The sequence below is a fragment of the Mixophyes fleayi genome, chromosome 3 (genome assembly GCF_038048845.1).
Source record: "Mixophyes fleayi isolate aMixFle1 chromosome 3, aMixFle1.hap1, whole genome shotgun sequence".
In the NCBI taxonomy this organism is placed as follows: Eukaryota; Metazoa; Chordata; class Amphibia; order Anura; family Limnodynastidae; genus Mixophyes; species Mixophyes fleayi.
Genome location: NC_134404.1, coordinates 9,578,427 through 9,598,559, shown reverse-complemented (window position 1 = coordinate 9,598,559; position 20,133 = coordinate 9,578,427). Strand labels below are relative to the sequence as shown.

The 20,133-nt window shown below is 45.5% G+C and overlaps 1 protein-coding gene and 1 long non-coding RNA gene across 7 annotated transcripts in view; both read right to left on the bottom strand.

The window, feature by feature from the left end:
- Positions 1–1,354: 1,354 nt before the first annotated feature.
- On the bottom strand, positions 1,355–7,171 carry LOC142143331 (uncharacterized). Its single transcript, XR_012689506.1, has 2 exons — positions 6,800–7,171; positions 1,355–6,691 (listed from the first exon to the last, which is right to left on the bottom strand). It is a non-coding gene; the product is annotated as an uncharacterized LOC142143331 (long non-coding RNA).
- A 14-nt stretch (positions 7,172–7,185) lies between these two features.
- The window catches only part of ASXL2 (ASXL transcriptional regulator 2), an 82,719-nt gene continuing 69,771 nt past the window's right edge, over positions 7,186–20,133 (bottom strand). For 3 of the 6 annotated variants that reach the window (XM_075201080.1, XM_075201084.1, XM_075201082.1), the window contains 5 exons: positions 19,068–19,231; positions 13,659–13,755; positions 13,317–13,446; positions 12,181–12,865; positions 7,186–11,039 (listed from right to left, as the gene is read on the bottom strand). In XM_075201080.1, coding sequence (XP_075057181.1) covers positions 8,760–11,039; positions 12,181–12,865; positions 13,317–13,446; positions 13,659–13,755; positions 19,068–19,231 — 3,356 coding nt within the window. In that variant the 3' untranslated portion in view covers positions 7,186–8,759. The remainder of the gene's footprint in view (positions 11,040–12,180; positions 12,866–13,316; positions 13,447–13,658; positions 13,756–19,067; positions 19,232–20,133) is intronic. The other 3 variants (XR_012689504.1, XR_012689505.1, XM_075201081.1) reach the window with 3 other exon arrangements.

Here is a 20,133-nt window from a genome sequence, read left to right as displayed (position 1 = left end):
ATTTTCAGCTGGATCCACAAACCTGCAGTAGACACCGAGCACGTTTCTGTTGCCCACGGGTCCTGTGTATGGGCCAGCTGGACACATAGGCCAGTAACTCACAGATTTCTGTTTGTTGCACTCACCTAATGAAACATCTGTCCTACCTGTTACCGCACAAGTGTTGAAAGCGAAGTGTGTCCTCCACTCTTTCTAAATAGTTCAGTAACACAAGTTCCATTCAGTCACTCAGCGCAGGTGTATATGAAATATTGGATTTCAGTGTTAAGTAATTGGAGAACCAGATTTCCTAGATATCTCATCTTGTTTATGTTACACATAGATATGAGCTTGTTTATTGATAGCCTGGAGCTGTATACATTTATATACCAGTTAGTACTGAGAACACCTTTACGCACCTGATACGCAGCACAAAATAAACAATTTGTTTTGCTTCAATACACCTATATGGTCTACCCAGCGCACACCTTAGTGCCACCTACTGCCCGGTCTTTACAAACTGGAAGTGTGCGGAACAGTCTGAGGACGGGCAACATGCAAAACTGTAACCTGTGACCACTCTATCCCCCCATTTCATAAAACGTGTTATCCCCTAAGATGCTGCTCCTGGTTTATGGCTTACGATAATCATGCGTGAGGGGCAATTGGAGCAACTTTATATCAACCTGGGAAAAGTAGACCTATACTTGGAAATCTGTGACAAAGTGTAACTGGGCATGTTCCAGAGGACTCTGCATGGGTGACGGCCTTTATATATGAGGCCTCATGTACTTTCAGGGATTGATCTTCTTCCCGCTAGGTGGCAGGCCTAAACTTGGACTACGTAAAGAATGTGCCTGTGCAATATATAGCATAGTAACAATGTGCTGCATACCTAGGAAGGATAGACTACGGTATCAATTATGTATATATTACCAATAACCAGCCTATGAATTGCCCTGAACAACTTATATAATATATGGTACAAATGGTCATATTATACCCAGTAATTACATAACCAGCATATTATCAATGAGCCAGCTGCAGTCTGTAGAGTGACAGTTTCTGGGCATGTTGTTCATCTGGTGTCCGGTCCTAGCTCTGTAATACGACCCGTCACTCAGTTATACAGGTAGAGTTTGGCAGCATCATCAACACCTTCCCTGGAGGATGAGAGGAATCTCCTCGTATGACCCCTAGAGTTTATCATCTTATCTTTGAATTTTATTTTTACATTGTTTCCTGTTTAGTCGTAATATTTTTAGGAATTTTTTTTACTTTTATTTTCCCCTGGAAGCGAGAGACAGTATTAATAAGACAAACGTTAGAGGGTTTAGTCTATGAGACGACACAACTCGTACAACGTACACACATATCACAACAAGTTCAACTTTTTATTTCATAATCGCTTACAAATACATTCTAAAATAAAGAATATGTAAAGTTAGAAATGTACATATATATGTACAGATATATTGCCCCCCTGTCCTTAAAATTATTTTATTTTTACATAAATGATTTTCCTTCTCTACAGTATGAAAAAATAGGATTTATTTTCAAAAAGGCTTTCACCGTCACATATTTGTACATACCCTATCTTCCGATCATAACAGTCCCTTTATTAAAAACTAGATCTGGACAAAAGAGCTGATTTAGAAAATATTCACAGAACACAAAAGGGCCGAACTTCCTCTTTCCCGAGAAAACCCAAATCTTGTTGTATCCTTGTAAACTAAGAGCTTAATGTTCTATCATATTCACCTAATGACACACACAATACCCTGTATATAAACTCTAAAGTCTCTCTTATAAATGTAAATATATCTATATATTACATCAAATATATTATTATATGCTTGATTCAATTTATTTCTGCAGCCAAATACATAGTGCGAATATAAAGTCATTGATCACAAGGTCTGCCCCTCCCCCCCCCTCGGTCTTATCACTGGTCTGGCTCCACTGTACAGCAGATTCTGTAAACATTCTACACGCTACACGCATGTTCCTGAAGGAGTGTAGAAGGCTGTAGGATAGACCAGTAACCCTGAGCAAGTAACAAAGCCCCATGACGTAGGTCGTATATATAGAACGCCCGACCACTGTATATATGGAAAGATAGATGGTACAGGGCCTAGATGTGAGCTACAGACTATGGTCCTATCCATCAGTCCTACGGCTCGTCCATGTGTCACAGCCCCATGACGTAGGTTGTATATAGAATGCCCGGCCACTGTATATGTATATATATATATATGGATAGATGTCACAAAGCCTAGTAGTGAGCTACAGACTATCGTCCTATCCATCAGTCCTACGGCTCTTCCATGTGTGGCAGCCCCATGACGTAGGCCGTATATAGAACGCCCGGCCACTGTATATAAGGAAAGATAGATGGTACAGGGCCTAGGTGTGAGCTACAGACTATGGTCCTATCCATCAGTCCTACTGCTCGTCCATGTGTGGCAGCCCCATGACGTAGGCCGTATATAGAACGCCCGGCCACTGTACATATGGAAAGATAGATGTCACAGGGCCTAGATGTGAGCTACAGACTATCGTCCTATCCATCAGTCTTACGGCTCGTCCATGTGCCGCAGCCCCATGATGTAGGCCGTATATAGAACGCCCGGCCACTGTATATAAGGAAAGATAGATGGTACAGGGCCTAGATGTGAGCTACAGACTATGGTCCTATCCATCAGTCTTAAGGCTTGTCCATGTGTCGCAGCCCCATGACGTAGGCCGTATATAGAACGCCCGGCCACTGTATATAAGGAAAGATAGATGGTACAGGGCCTAGATGTGAGCTACAGACTATGGTCCTATCCATCAGTCCTACGGCTCGTCCATGTGTCACAGCCCCATGACGTAGGTCGTATATAGAATGCCCGGCCACTGTATATGTATATATATATATATGGATAGATGTCACAAAGCCTAGTAGTGAGCTACAGACTATCGTCCTATCCATCAATCCTACGGCTCATCCATGTGTGGCAGCCCCATGACGTAGGCCGTATATAGAACGCCCGGCCACTGTATATAAGGAAAGATAGATGGTACAGGGCCTAGATGTGAGCTACAGACTATGGTCCTATCCATCAGTCCTACGGCTCGTCCATGTGTCACAGCCCCATGACGTAGGTCGTATATAGAATGCCCGGCCACTGTATATGTATATATATATATATATATATGGATAGATGTCACAAAGCCTAGTAGTGAGCTACAGACTATGGTCCTATCCATCAGTCTTACGGCTCGTCCATGTGCCGCAGCCCCATGATGTAGGCCGTATATAGAACGCCTGGCCACTGTATGTAAGGAAAGATAGATGGTACAGGGCCTAGATGTAAGCTACAGACTATGGTCCTATCCAGCAGCCCCACAAGTTATGATGAGTCCGATATCTCCTGGATAATGCAGTATTGTAGCGTTACATGACCAGAAAGTAATGACATTTGGTTATTATCAGCCCTATAGATGAACGTATGACTGGATGCCTCGTTGATAAATTCAACAGAATTTGGGGATTAGAGAATACAAATTAAAATACTAATTCTTAAAGTGCACACAAAAGTTTTGAAACATGATGAGGTTTCTCCTAACTTTTGTATATTCCCATAATGGAAACGAGATTGATAACAATAAGATCATATTATTACTGAAATACATTATGTGAGGCTTAACAGAAGGAACCTAAACAAATAAAGGATGTAATAATCACACAATGAACACAGTGATTGCCAAATCAGCAAACCTGTTCCCTGCAGAACGCAGAGTGTCATCAGTAAGAAGGACCACTAACCCAAAGGTATTACAGAGCTTAAGCTGGGGATTCTATGTAACCTCTGTCCATGGAGTGGGGTCTCTGCAGTGACTTGCTATAGACATTTATAAAGTATTCATCCCCGTTACATTTTATTTTCTTACACCAGGAGACCAAGCCACGCACTTGGGAATTCTTGGCTCTGATCAACACAAAATATAATGTGATGTCAAATAAACAAAACTCTAATAAAAAGCAGACAAGGAAGAATTACATATGCTCCCCCACCCCCGATTCTGGATATGATACATCTAGTCCTAAATTAGCCCTGGGGCAATCAGTTATCTTCAGAGGTCACATCATTAATTGGAGCCTACCTGTGCACAATTACAGAGTTTCAAGTGATTTCAAAATAAATACACTTATCTGTAAGAGTTCCCACAGTTGGTTAGTGGATTCCCAAACAAGAGCTTCATCATGAAAATCAAAGAACATTCAAAGCAAATCCAAGAAAAGTTTATTGAAAAGCACTAATCTCTGGTAAAATATAAGAAGATCTGAAAAGCTTGTAGTATTCCCCCAGAGTACCGTCAAGTCTGTCCTCCAAAGCTGAGCCTCAGTGAGAGGAGGGCAGTTGTTAGTAGGCCTCCAGGAGGCTTATGGGAAATCTGACAAGTCACAGTGTCTTATTGCTGAGATAAGGGGAACTGTCCACAGGACAGCAATAGCCCGGTCATGCTGTCGGAGGACGATCATATGGTCTCATGGGACTAGGACTGAACATTTTGGCCTTCACTAGTCTGCACATCATCCTAAGAACATTCAGCAAGATGGCGGCAAAATGGACACAGTGAGACATAGACAAATCCTGGAGGAAAAGCTGCTGCCATCTCCAAGAGACCTAGAATTGGAAGAAGATTTATATTCCATCAGGACAATGACCCAAAGCAAACAGCAATGGTCGCCATCATACCTGGGGGATCTCCAGCAATGTAAAAAAGAAGAATCGGTGAAAATGACAGAAATCCTAATATACTTCCAGGAGGGTGGGCAAACTTATATAATAAATTAAGATTAAACCAAACCACTGAAATCACCCGTTTATCAGTGACAGGTACAGAACAAGTGAAATCTATGTTTTATTTAGAAAATCGCTGTGGAAATCGTCAAAAATGCTTTCACTGGTTTCAGGTGAACATAAGTCGACATAAGTTCAAAAGTGGCGAGATAAAGAAAAAATTATAAATCATTTAAACATGTACGAGTATTAAATGAATGGCTGCATTGAAATAAATGGGAAATTCTCCATCCATTGAATTTTTCATTTTTTTCAAGTGAAACAAGCTAGTTATTGAATACTCTGAAATTTGGACACCCAGCTGATGGTCCAAGGTGCATTCCAAATGATCCTGCATTTTTTTTAATTGTGTTAACATCAGACATTTATAAGTCTTTCATTAAGTTTTTTTTAATCATTAATGATTATTATTGAAAGCTCTAACTGCTATTTCATTAATACAAAAGTGTTGAGAGCTTTCAATATTGATGGAGGTTTCTACATGCAGGCACGAAATACCCTAAAAACTTGTTTATTTTTAAAAATCAGTGATGAAATCATGTTTTTAAACAGATGGAAATCTCTGGAATAGGAAGAAGACCACTACTTCTCGGATTAGTGAGGTGGGACAAAGAAATCTTTTTTTTTGGGCCAATTTGTTGCGATGGAAAAGAAGCCGTAAAATCACCATTTAGTAACCCCCCCCCCCCCCCCCACAGCCAACATCACTCGTGTCAACAGATTTTCTACTATCCATTTAAACATGTGTTTTAGATTTTGAAGGCACTTCCTAAAGATTTAGGGCTGTATGTAGTAGAGTATGTGGAGCCGCAGTGCTGTTTTTGGACAGCACCTTATGCAATATATGGTAATCACATATAATGCAGCTCTGGCCAGATACGGAGGGGTGCTGACGCAGAGCGAACACACACACCATGGTAATGATTAATCTAATAATGCTGCATGTGGACCCTCGCTCTGCCCCCACACTGGGAACACCCCAAGTGGATGGCTGGGCCAAGCGACCAAGGGGGTGTCAAACATGGAGGAGAGAGTGTATACAACGCTCTGACCCCTTAGATGAGAACTCCTGGGAACATGCGGTATAAAATCTGCAATATCCCTATAAAGGGAACGGTGGGCGAGATACTGAAGAACTGAGGGCTCAGGAGGCCGGAGCAGGATATAAGCAGATAACATTACAGGTCAGTGAAATGATCACATGGTCTATGGTGGGTCATGTGACCCCGCTGCGATGAACAGCGCGGTACGACAAATATAACCTATGGAAATAAAATCCCAATACCCCTACGGTAACATTTCTATAGAACCAAACTCAGCAGGTGGAGATACTGCAGGGCTCTGTCATAAGCTGTACAGGACTATGGCTTTTCTTCAACCTGAATATGTAAGTTGGGGAGGCAGGAAAATGACAGTCACAGTACTGGCCAAAATCATATATCTGATTATATATCTCCACATTATGGAATGTTCTCCCTGTGCCCAGACGGGAATCCAACAGCTCCATTCATTAAGTGCTATCGTATCATCCATGAAACTGACAGGAGCTCTAACTGGACCAAGGAGATTCCAAACATGTGATTACTCTTCACTCTGAACCAGAGCTCTAGACGTGCCGCTCACAGATACACCCCATTATATCAGGGGGTAGTCAGACTGGCACTGTCACACACACACACACACACACTGTGCCTCCAGATATAGAAGACAGAGGACAGGCTGGTACTGTCACACACACAGACACTATGCTTCTAGATATAGAAGACAGAGGACAGGCTGGTACTGTCACACACACAGACACTGTGCCTCCAGATATAGAAGACAGAGGACAGGCTGGTACTGTCACACACACAGACACTATGCTTCTAGATATAGAAGACAGAGGACAGGCTGGTACTGTCACACACACAGACACTATGCTTCTAGATATAGAAGACAGAGGACAGGCTGGTACTGTCACACACACACACACTGTGCCTCCAGATATAGAAGACAGAGGGCAGGCTGGTACTGTCACACACACACACACTGTGCCTCCAGATATAGAAGACAGAGGACAGGCTGGTACTGTCACACACACACACACACACTGTGCCTCCAGATATAGAAGACAGAGGACAGGCTGGTACTGTCACACACACAGACACTGTGCCTCCAGATATAGAAGACAGAGGACAGGCTGGTACTGTCACACACACAGACACTATGCTTCTAGATATAGAAGACAGAGGACAGACTGGTACTGTCACACACACACACACACACTGTGCCTCCAGATATAGAAGACAGAGGACAGGCTGGTACTGTCACACACACAGACACTGTGCCTCCAGATATAGAAGACAGAGGACAGACTGGCACTGCCACACACACAAACACTATGCTTCTAGATATAGAAGACAGAGGGCAGGCTGGTACTGTCACACACACACACACTATGCTTCTAGATATAGAAGACAGAGGACAGACTGGTACTGTCACACACACACACACACACTGTGCTTTCAGATATAGAAGACAGAGGGCAGGCTGGTACTGTCACACACACATACACTGTGCCTCCAGATATAGAAGACAGAGGACAGGCTGGTACTGTCACACACACACACACACTGTGCCTCCAGATATAGAAGACAGAGGACAGGCTGGTACTGTCACACACACACACACTGTGCCTCCAGATATAGAAGACAGAGGACAGGCTGGTACTGTCACACACACACACACTGTGCCTCCAGATATAGAAGACAGAGGACAGGCTGGTACTGTCACACACACACACACTGTGCCTCCAGATATAGAAGACAGAGGACAGGCTGGTACTGTCACACACACACACACTGTGCCTCCAGATATAGAAGACAGAGGACAGGCTAGTACTGTCACACACACACACACACACACACACACACACACACTATGCTTCCAGATATAGAAGACAGAGGACAGACTGGTACTGTCTCACACACACACACACACACACACACACTGTGCCTCCAGATATAGAAGACAGAGGACAGACTGGTACTGTCACACACACACACACACACACACACACACACTATGCTTTCATATATAGAAGACAGAGGGCAGGCTGGTACTGTCACACACACAGACACTGTGCCTTCAGATATAGAAGACAGATGGCAGGCTGGTACTGTCACACACACAGACACTGTGCCTCCAGATATAGAAGACAGAGGGCAGGCTGGTACTGTCACACACACAGACACTGTGCCTCCAGATATAGAAGACAGAGGACAGGCTAGTTCTGACACACACACACACACACACACACACACACACACACACACACACACACACACACACACACACACTATGCTTTCATATATAGAAGACAGAGGGCAGGCTAGTACTGTCACACACACAGACACTGTGCCTAAAGATATAGAAGACAGAGGGCAGGCTGGTACTGTCACACACACAGACACTGGGCCTCCAGATATAGAAGACAGAGGGCAGGCTGGTACTGTCACACACACACACACTGTGCCCCCAGTTATACAGGATGGTAGTCAGCCTAGTAATGCCACATATATAACATGGGGTGCATGTCTAGCACATACTTTAGGTAGTTTAAAATTATTGCTTAACGAAGGGAGCCAGCATCTTCTATAGAGCCTGAGCTGAACAAGTGAGTGTATAACAAAAGGAGAATATTGCTTTCTGTTCTTTCAGTCTTTGGAAATCCGGTATTGAAATTACAATTTTAAAATATTTCAACGCTATTTACAGAATTAAGTGCAAACGTATGTCATAATCAATTAGGGCTACCAAGAACCCTACAACGTACCCGCCAAGATCTTTGTCATTCTGATATTATTAGGGTGATATTAGGCATAGATCGGCTCCACACCAGTTCGGGGAGCTGGAGGAGTCAGCATATTGCCAAACTGAGATATTGGCGGGTCACCGCACCACAAGGCAGGAGACACACAGTTTGGAGGGACCAATGCAATCATCATGGCAGAATGCACCACAGCCCTTACACATGATCATGGCTTTCAGCCGACAGTAGCATTTGGAAGGGGCCATTTCTATACCACTATCCTCTGTGTACGTCTGGACAGAAATGGGCTGCTCGTGACCCCCAGAGCTTACGTTCTGACTGGAAGGGATAGTGGTCACAGTCACAGAGAAGGACACAACGTTGTCGGCATTGGATGAACTGAAATTGCCACCAGTGGGAATGGAGGATGGGTGTAGACCATCTGGTGAAGTTGAGATATTGATGGTGCCTCCATAACTAGGTCCAATGAGACCAGGATTCCCACAAGTCCTGGGCGTCTGCAATAGGTCAGGGTGGTGGAGTTGGGGTACTGTGGATGATGAATGCCTCCCAAACATGTCAGAGGCATTATGCTTTAACCTTACCCCCAGTACATTGGCCATTTTAGCCTGGGCAGCATGGATCAAATCTCTGGCTATGTTTGACTCATTATAAATTTTACCTTTTGTAACAATTTGAACAGTCTCCTTTACATTAAATGTTTGAGGAAGATTGGATTGTGCAATCTTATCGGGAATTTGGTTATTAGGGAGAGATTGAGATTTAGGAGATAAGGAGATATCAGCTTTAACGGTTGGAGATCCACATTCCTCGGTGCTCTCTTCAGACTCTGTATCTTCCTCTCCACTCTCCGTAACAGACTCTGTATCATCATCTACATTGTCAAAATGGTCAGGATCATTTAAGCATATATTAGCATCTGTGCTCCCGGCTTGAGCTCGCCTAAAGGCCTCTGGAACCCTTCCGTATGTTGAGATGTTGAGTAGATAATGGCCAGACATGGCCGGCTTTGATGTTCTTCTCCAAACAAAACCGAGCATGAACCTTTGAGAGATATTCTCTGTCTGGGAAGTACACTCAGCTGTTTTGAACTCTGGTGGATTTGGTGGTGCCATTGAGTTTTCCTGCCATACCTTTTTGATCAGAGCCTGTAGGACATGCTCCTGGTTCGTACTGCAAGCTTCTGGTACTTGCATTTGATGGCTACTGGCGCTCGTCAAGTCTTTTCCTGAAAAGAGTTGCCATATCCTTTGGCTTGATGGAAGTTGCCGGTTGTGTGTCAAGAATCTCTCTAGCTGTTGGGCAGCCATTTGTGATGGCCTTTCTACCTCTTCCCTACCACAAGACTCCAACCCTTGTGGAACAGGCACTGTGCTAACATTTGGTGGTCTATCCGTTGACGAGAAGGGCACAGCCTTCATTTCCACTTTAGTTAGAGGCCGTGGCAAAATTTGCTCAAATGGGACATTCTTTCCTTGGAGCAGCTGAGTAACAAGTGGGTTATTTGCAGGAATGCTGGAGCTTGACCTGGTTATCTGCTGACCAGCAGTGCCCAACTGTGGAGGCTTAACACTGGGGTCTGGTGCCTGACTAAGTGGCAACTTATTGAACCTGTGGGTTGCATTAGTAGCATTTGACTTAAACAAAGAAGCTTCTGCTTGCTGGAGCCCCAGTGCCATGCTTTGGGTTGAATAACCTGGTATGGCAGATATATGTGGTTGTGAGTCATCAACTTGTGCTCTCTTTGTGCTTTGTGTCGATGAGATGTCTGTGCATTTCGGGAATAACTCTCTTTCGAACCTGAGAGAACTTTGAAAGCTGGCCATGGTTTCTGAAGGTCCAGAAGGTCTTATAGGTGTATCTGGTGTTACAGCTGGAAGGTTCAGCTTGATATTGTCAAGAGAGACGTCTCTTTCTGAAGTTTGGAAGAGGTTTCTTGTGGGTCCTGAGTAGAGTCTAGTCGCTCTAACTATTAATCCGGGTTGTACATAGGGTTTTTGCAGTAGCTGTGCTCTTGCTGGACTGTGAGCTGGTGCCTGCACAGTACTCTTGGTTTCCGCTTGATTTTGGCTGTCTGATGGAGGGGGTGAAGTTCCCCTTTCACCTCTCCCTCTTCCAGTACCTCCCAGGCTAAGTACTCTGTTTCTGGTCTCATCTGCTTGGACTCTTGTTCCACCCCCAGGGCCCGCTCCTCCCCCGGGGCCAGGGCCAGGGATGGACCCGCCATGGGCAGCGACGGCTGCTGCTCTCTGGGCTCTTGCCATCTGAGCTTTCGCTTTGATATCCGCCAGGGTACGGGCTCCTGTTCTGCCAGGACTGGTGCCGGTGGTTGGAAACATGGGCCTGTGAGAGACCTGACTGCTGAGAAATGGCTTGGGTGAGATCCACGACATGGGAATCTAAACCAGGGAGAAGAATCAAGTATGGTTCATTAGTATTAATCTGCACATAGCTCGCATATTGTCACAAAAAGGTGGTGACAACATACATACAACTGTAGTATTCCAGTTGCAGTTGTCTTAAAACCATATACCACTGGACTACTATTAGGCATTGGGACGCTACAATAATCATGCCAACTGCCCAGCATCACTGCTGTATGGGCAAATTAGGATCGCATGGGCACAAAATAAATGGCATAACAAATTAACGACAGGAGATATTTTACATCATGGTGACCAGGCCAAGTGCCTTCATTTCACAATGTTTCACAGAGAATAACTTTTAAATACTTTTTGTACTAAACTGATGTTATTTTTTGAGGAACACATAGCATAATGGAATACATGCTTCCATTAATATATATATATATGTGTTATATAAGGGAAAATTAACACAACCACATGAAAAAAATAAGCAAACAATCATGAATTCTCCCCTTTTTATTCTTAGGCACTTTGTGAAACATATGTAAAATAAATCAAAAGTATCAATTCGACACAAAACAAATTGAATGTATCCGATTAGCTGTGCTTTGATTTATGCATGGGCAGTAATACACAGCAGTGTGTAAGATAAGCACAACTTACACGCCTGGAGAGGCGGATCATGTGTGTAAGGGAGAATAGGCCACATCCCCAGTTACGCCCCGAGGAGCCAGTCTGATGCACTTTCCTGAGTTGAGTTTCATATATGTTATGATAAATGCTACTCAAAATACAGACGTTAGGTCGCAATTTTGCGGCTGTATTTATACGCCATGTTCGGCCTACCATACAGGGGTACACTGTAACTGGTGCTTTGTGGTTAAGGTGGGTGGACCACTTACGGGTGGGTCACTTACTCTCAAGTCAACTTCAAGGCAATTTTTAAATGAGATATATAAGGACTTTGCTTGCAACAGGCACTGAACTAAGCTACAATATACAGACACACATATACACCCTTGTTTCCTCTATAACATTTTACCTACTGTATAAATACTTCTCATACACTTACCAACAGCCATATTTGAATGAAGACAACTTGTAGAAGGCACATTAGGATTTTTCGGCATGGCATTCCCCTTTATGCTACATTAATATGCCACTTAAATATTACCTGGGGTGGTGATAGCTTCTGCTCCAGGGCTTGCTGAGCTGTTTCGGCAAGGGGCCTACATAAGGCACGAAATGATTGCTGGGACTGGCTAACTTCCGTCAAACGTGGACTTTTCTCAGGACCGGCCAGAAAGTCCTCACTAATGTCCAGTCGTCTCTTGGCTCCGCTGCTGATGGTCACTTCCACCTTCCCTGGTGACTCGCCTTCACTTGAGTCCTGCTGAAGGTCGTCCTTATTTGTAGATACTCTGTGTGGCTGAACGAGGGTCGGGCTCTTTGGTTTGCTTGGCGTCAAACAAATAGGACTCTTCTGCTCCACATTCTTGGATTCACAACTTGAAGGAGCCTCAATTGCTTCTATTTTTTCTTCAACAGAACCATCCGGTTTTGGCTCTGCAGCCACCTCGGTGCTATGTAAGGAGACAGCCATATCGATGATGTCAGTATCAGGCTTTCCTGGCTGTGGAATAGCTTCTGTAGCCTCTGATAATTCAGGCTTTACAAAACTGTCCAGGTCTGCTTCAGTTTTCCCAGACAGGTGGTCCTCATCAGGAGTACTGACTAGAGTCCTGCTGTCCACTTCTCCAGGCTCCAGTGTAGTGTGTACTTTGGGTGAAGAGATTTTGTCCTGGTTGTCATCATCTTCTGTTGTCAGTTCACTGAAGTCCTTCACACTCAGACCAGAACTTCAATACAAGAAGACAAATAAGACATTTGAGATGAGTAAAATGGCTAGTACAGCTCAGAGAAGACCTGAGAGTGACCATTACAGGCCTTCTGTAAATCCTGCTAGAAGGTGGAAAAACCACTTTGCTCTGCAGGAAGGGGGAATTTAAATCGGCGGACAGATGTACAATTGGGAGGGGGCGTGTCAACTCTAAATTACAATGTTAAATAACATACAGCAGGTAGAACTCACCTTATATGCAAAAATCAGAGAAACTCTCAATATGCCACAAACACTTCATTGTCCCGGACACGTGACTATAGCGCATACGGAACATGTGTGTTGGCGTTATGTAAGGGGACATACTGGAGGTCAGAGTTCAGGAGACCACACTATACCCCTAGGCTAATCTCAGGAGATAGACACACATTATATAAAGAATGGGGATAGATAGGAGATGTTGTACTTACTTCTCCCCGTAATAACTCTCATAAAACTGTTCTTTCCAGGATTCCACCCTCTTCTCCTTCTCAATCTCCTGGCGGATTCTCAGCTGCATCTCCGGTGTGAATTCGCCTGTCACAGACATGACGCGTTTTACTATAGGAACAGGGACGTCAGCTATATGGACGGAGCTTAATAATTTCAAACTTAAAGACTATAACTGAGGGATTTCCGCTCATGATTTGGGTAGGAGGTCAGACGAAAGATCAGGGTCTGTTTATAAACCCACAAGGAAATGCTGCACAAGCTGAGGGCATCCATCAAAGTGACTGAGGTACTACTAGTGAATTAGCCTCACATCACCTCACCTTCTGCCAGCCGCTCCTTCCAGCTCTGAGACGCCGATGTAAAGAACTCGTTATTAAGGGCCGAGCTATTCAGTCTGAGGAGTCCGTCTGTACCGGCCTGTGAAAAACCAGAGCTGCCGTTACACCTTATTTCAGGCTGTAGGGACATCCCTGTGTTCTCCAGGGCACTATAGGAAACTATTCTGAAACAAGTTGCATAAATTTCACAGCCACAGATAAACCAGTGTCACAGTGAAGGGGAGCGCTTTTACAATATAAGTAATAAATACCTTGCTTAACAGTATTAAAAAGGTTTTATAAAATATCACAAAATGATTCCCTCACGCTCCTCTCTGCTGCTCCCCACCTATGGAACTCCCTACTGCACCTGATCACTGTCACAGCCTTCAAAGCTTTACACCTCCTTATTAGCGCTTACCCTACTCCCACTGGTACACCCTCACACCTACCCAACTCCCACCTATACTACTCACACTGGTACACCCTCACACCTACCCAACTCCCACCTATACTACTCACACTGGTACACCCTCACACCTACCCAACTCCCACCTATACTACTCACACTGGTACACCCTCACACCTACCCTACTCCCACCTATACTACTCACACTGTTACATCCTCACACCTACCCAACTCCCACCTATACTACTCACACTGGTACATCCTCACACCTACCCAACTCCCACTGCTACACCCTCACACCTACCCTACTCCTACCTATACTACTCACACTGGTACACCCTCACACCTACCCTACTCCCACCTATACTACTCACACTGGTACACCCTCACACCTACCCTACTCCCACCTATATTACTCACACTGATACACCCTCACACCTACCCAACTCCCACCTATACTACTCACACTGGTACACCCTCACACCTACCCAACTCCCACCTATACTACTCACACTGGTACACCCTCACACCTATCCAACTCCTACCTATACTACTCCCACTGGTACACCCTGACACCTACCCTACTCCTACCTATACTACTCACACTGGTACACCCTCACACCTACCCAACTCCCACCTATACTACTCACACTGTTACACCCTCACACCTACCCTACTCCTACCTATACTACTCACACTGGTACACCCTCACACCTACCCAACTCCCACCTATACTACTCACACTGGTACACCCTCACACCTACCCAACTCCCACCTATACTACTCACACTGGTACACCCTCACACCTATCCAACTCCCACCTATACTACTCACACTGGTACACCCTCACACCTACCCAACTCCCACCTATACTACTCACACTGGTACACCCTCACACCTACCCAACTCCCACCTATACTACTCACACTGGTACACCCTCACACCTACCCTACTCCTACCTATACTACTCACACTGGTACACCCTCACACCTACCCAACTCCCACCTATACTACTCACACTGGTACACCCTCACACCTACCCAACTCCCACCTATACTACTCACACTGGTACACCCTCACACCTACCCAACTCCCACCTATACTACTCACACTGGTACACCCTCACACCTATCCAACTCCTACCTATACTACTCCCACTGGTACACCCTGACACCTACCCTACTCCTACCTATACTACTCACACTGGTACACCCTCACACCTACCCAACTCCCACCTATACTACTCACACTGGTACACCCTCACACCTACCCTACTCCTACCTATACTACTCACACTGGTACACCCTCACACCTACCCAACTCCCCCCTATACTACTCACACTGGTACACCCTCACACCTACCCAACTCCCACCTATACTACTCACACTGGTACACCCTCACACCTACCCAACTCCCACCTATACTACTCACACTGGTACACCCTCACACCTACCCAACTCCCACCTATACTACTCACACTGGTACACCCTCACACCTACCCAACTCCCACCTATACTACTCACACTGGTACACCCTCACACCTACCCAACTCCCACCTATACTACTCACACTGGTACACCCTCACACCTACCCAACTCCCACCTATACTACTTACACTGGTACACCCTCACACCTACCCAACTCCCACCTATACTACTCACACTGGTACACCCTCACACCTACCCAACTCCCACCTATACTACTCACACTGGTACACCCTCACACCTACCCAACTCCCACCTATACTACTCACACTGGTACACCCTCACACCTACCCAACTCCCACCTATACTACTCACACTGGTACACCCTCACACCTACCCTACTCCCACCTATACTACTCACACTGTTACATCCTCACACCTACCCAACTCCCACCTATACTACTCACACTGGTACATCCTCACACCTACCCAACTCCCACTGCTACACCCTCACACCTACCCTACTCCTACCTATACTACTCACACTGGTACACCCTCACACCTACCCTACTCCCACCTATATTACTCACACTGATACACCCTCACACCTACCCAACTCCCACCTATACTACTCACACTGGTACACCCTCACACCTACCCAACTCCCACCTATACTACTCACACTGGTACACCCTCACACCTACCCTACTCCCACCTATACTACTCACACTGGTACATCCTCACACCTACCCAACTCCCACCTATACTACTCACACTGGTACACCCTCACACCTACCCTACTCCCACCTATACTACTCACACTGATACACCCTCACACCTGCCTTACTCCCACCTATACTACTTACACTGGTACACCCTCACACCTACCCTACTCCCACCTATATTACTCACACTGATACACCCTCACACCTACCCAACTCCCACCTATACTACTCACACTGGTACACCCTCACACCTACCCAACTCCCACCTATACTACTCACACTGGTACACCCTCACATCTACCCTACTCCCACCTATACTACTCACACTGGTACACCCTGACACCTACCCAACTCCTACCTATACTACTCACACTGGTACACCCTGACACCTACCCAACTCCCACCTATACTACTCACACTGGTACACCCTCACACCTACCCAACTCCCACCTATACTACTCACACTGGTACACCCTCACACCTACCCAACTCCCACCTATACTACTTACACTGGTACACCCTCACACCTACCCAACTCCCACCTATACTACTCACACTGGTACACCCTCACACCTACCCAACTCCCACCTATACTACTCACACTGGTACACCCTGACACCTACCCTCCTCCTACCTATACTACTCACACTGGTACACCCTCACACCTACCCAACTCCCACCTATACTACTCACACTGGTACACCCTCACACCTACCCAACTCCCACCTATACTACTCACACTGGTACACCCTCACACCTATCCAACTCCCACCTATACTACTCACACTGGTACACCCTCACACCTACCCAACTCCCACCTATACTACTCACACTGGTACACCCTCACACCTACCCAACTCCTACCTATACTACTTACACTGGTACACCCTCACACCTACCCTACTCCCACCTATATTACTCACACTGATACACCCTCACACCTACCCAACTCCCACCTATACTACTCACACTGGTACACCCTCACACCTACCCAACTCCCACCTATACTACTCACACTGGTACACCCTCACACCTACCCTACTCCCACCTATACTACTCACACTGGTACACCCTCACACCTACCCTACTCCCACCTATACTACTTACACTGGTACACCCTCACACCTACCCAACTCCCACCTATACTACTCACACTGGTACACCCTCACACCTACCCTACTCCCACCTATACTACTCACACTGGTACACCCTCACACCTACCCTACTCCCACCTATACTACTTACACTGGTACACCCTCACACCTACCCTACTCCCACCTATACTACTTACACTGGTACACCCTCACACCTACCCTACTCCCACCTATACTACTCACACTGGTACACCCACACAACTACCCAACTCCCACTGGTACACCCTCACACCTACCCTACTCCCACCTATACTACTCACACTGATACACCCTCACACCTGCCCTACTCCCACCTATACTACTTACACTGGTACACCCTCACACCTACCCTACTCCCACTGATACACCCTCACACCTACCCTACTCACACTGATACACCCTCACACCTGCCCTACTCCCACCTATACTACTTACACTGGTACACCCTCACACCTACCCTACTCCCACTGATACACCCTCACACCTACCCTACTCACACTGGTACACCCTCACACCTACCCTACTCCCACCTATACTACTCACAGTGGTACACCCTCACACCTACCCTACTCCTACCTATACTACTCACACTGTTACACCCTCACACCTACCCAACTCCCACCTATACTACTCACACTGGTACACCCTGACACCTACCCTCCTCCTACCTATACTACTCACACTGGTACACCCTCACACCTACCCAACTCCCACCTATACTACTCACACTGGTACACCCACACAACTACCCAACTCCCACTGGTACACCCTCACACCTACCCTACTCCCACCTATACTACTCACACTGATACACCCTCACACCTACCCTACTCCCACCTATACTACTCACACTGATACACCCTCACATCTACCCTACTCCCACCTATATTACTCACACTGATACACCCTCACACCTACCCTACTCACACTGGTACACCCTCACACCTGCCCTACTCCCACCTATACTACTTACACTGGTACACCCTCACACCTGCCCTACTCCCACCTATACTACTCACACTGGTACACCCTCACACCTACCCTAATCCCACCTTTATTACTCACACTGGTACACACTCACACCTATACTACTCCCACTGGTACAACATCACACCTACCCTACCCCACCTATACTACTTACACTGATACACCCTCACACCTACCCTACACCAACCTATGCTACTACCACTGGTACACCCTCACACCTATACTACTCCCACTGGTACACCCTCACACCTGCCCTACTTCCACCTATACTACTCCCAGTGGTACACCCTCACACCTGCCCTACTTCCACCTATACTACTCACATCGGTACACCCTCACACCTACCCTACTCCCACCTATACTTCTCACACTGCTACACCCTCACACCTACCCTACTCCCAGATATACTACTCACATCGGTACACCCTCACACCTTCCCTACTCCCACCGCTACACCCACTCACCCACGCTATACCCAGCTAAGTGTTAAATATATTATGTATTACACATTTCACCTACAACCAACGAAGGATGTTTAGAGAACGCCTGATCTGATGATCTTATAGAAACAAAGCGCTAGATGGTATGTAAAAGTCACTTCTATCTAAGGATTTATAAATATGTAAATCTACATGTGTACTGCCATCATTTCATTTGATTCCAGTGTATCTATATATACAGTGCTTCTCCTGTGTGTCACACACTATGGAAGCTGTAGGGGGCAGTATCTCACCGGCTGGTCTACTTCAGGCAGCAGTCGGAGGAGTCTTTGCTGACAGTCTAGTGGGAGCAGTGAGAAGGTGTGCTTATTGATCAGTGCCCGCAGGTTTGTGTTCACCAGGATCGACTCTGGAGTCTCAACGTCAATCTCCGCACATTTCGTCCTTTTTAAGTGTCCTATAAAAAAAAAGGGGGGGAAATCCGCATATCAGACCCTGGAAACACTAAGGACCCTATCTCACCAAGTGTCACCATTCATAGCTTTATTGACTTCTGCTGACAGCTATATATATATATATATATATATATATATATATATATATATATATATATATATATTTATTTATTCTTTTAGATATTTAATTCTTACTTTTATTACGCTTCATTTTTATTCATTTATTTATTTTTCACTGATTTTTATCCCTTTCTGTTTTCACACACTATCTCCTTTTCCATAATTAGCAGACTATATTTATTTATCTTCCCTCTAGCACCTCTGTATTGTACTTTTACTTTCCGTCTCCCCCCTCCTCTCATCCTCTTTTTCTTATCTGCTCACTCCACAGCAACAACACGCCACTGAAGAATCACACTTGCAACAAAACAACCCCCCAGGAAACGAACCCCAGATTCTTCTTGGACAACTAGCACATTCTACTAGGACAACTGGCACATTCTAGGAAGACAACTGGCACATTCTAGGAGGACAACTGGCACATTCTACTAGGACAACTGGCACATTCTACGAGGACAACTGGCACATTCTTCGAGGACAACTGGCACATTCTACGAGGACAACTGGCACATTCTACGAGGACAACTGGCATATTCTTCTAGGACAACTGGCACATTCTACGAGGACAACTGGCACATTCTTCAAGGACAACTGGCACATTCTTCGAGGACAACTGGCACATTCTACGAGGACAACTGGTACATTCTTCTAGGACAACTGGCACATTCTTCTAGGACAACTGGCACATTCTACGAGCACAACTGGCACATTCTACGAGGACAACTGGCACATTCTTCTAGGTCAACTGGCACATTCTACGAGGACAACTGGTATATTCTACGAG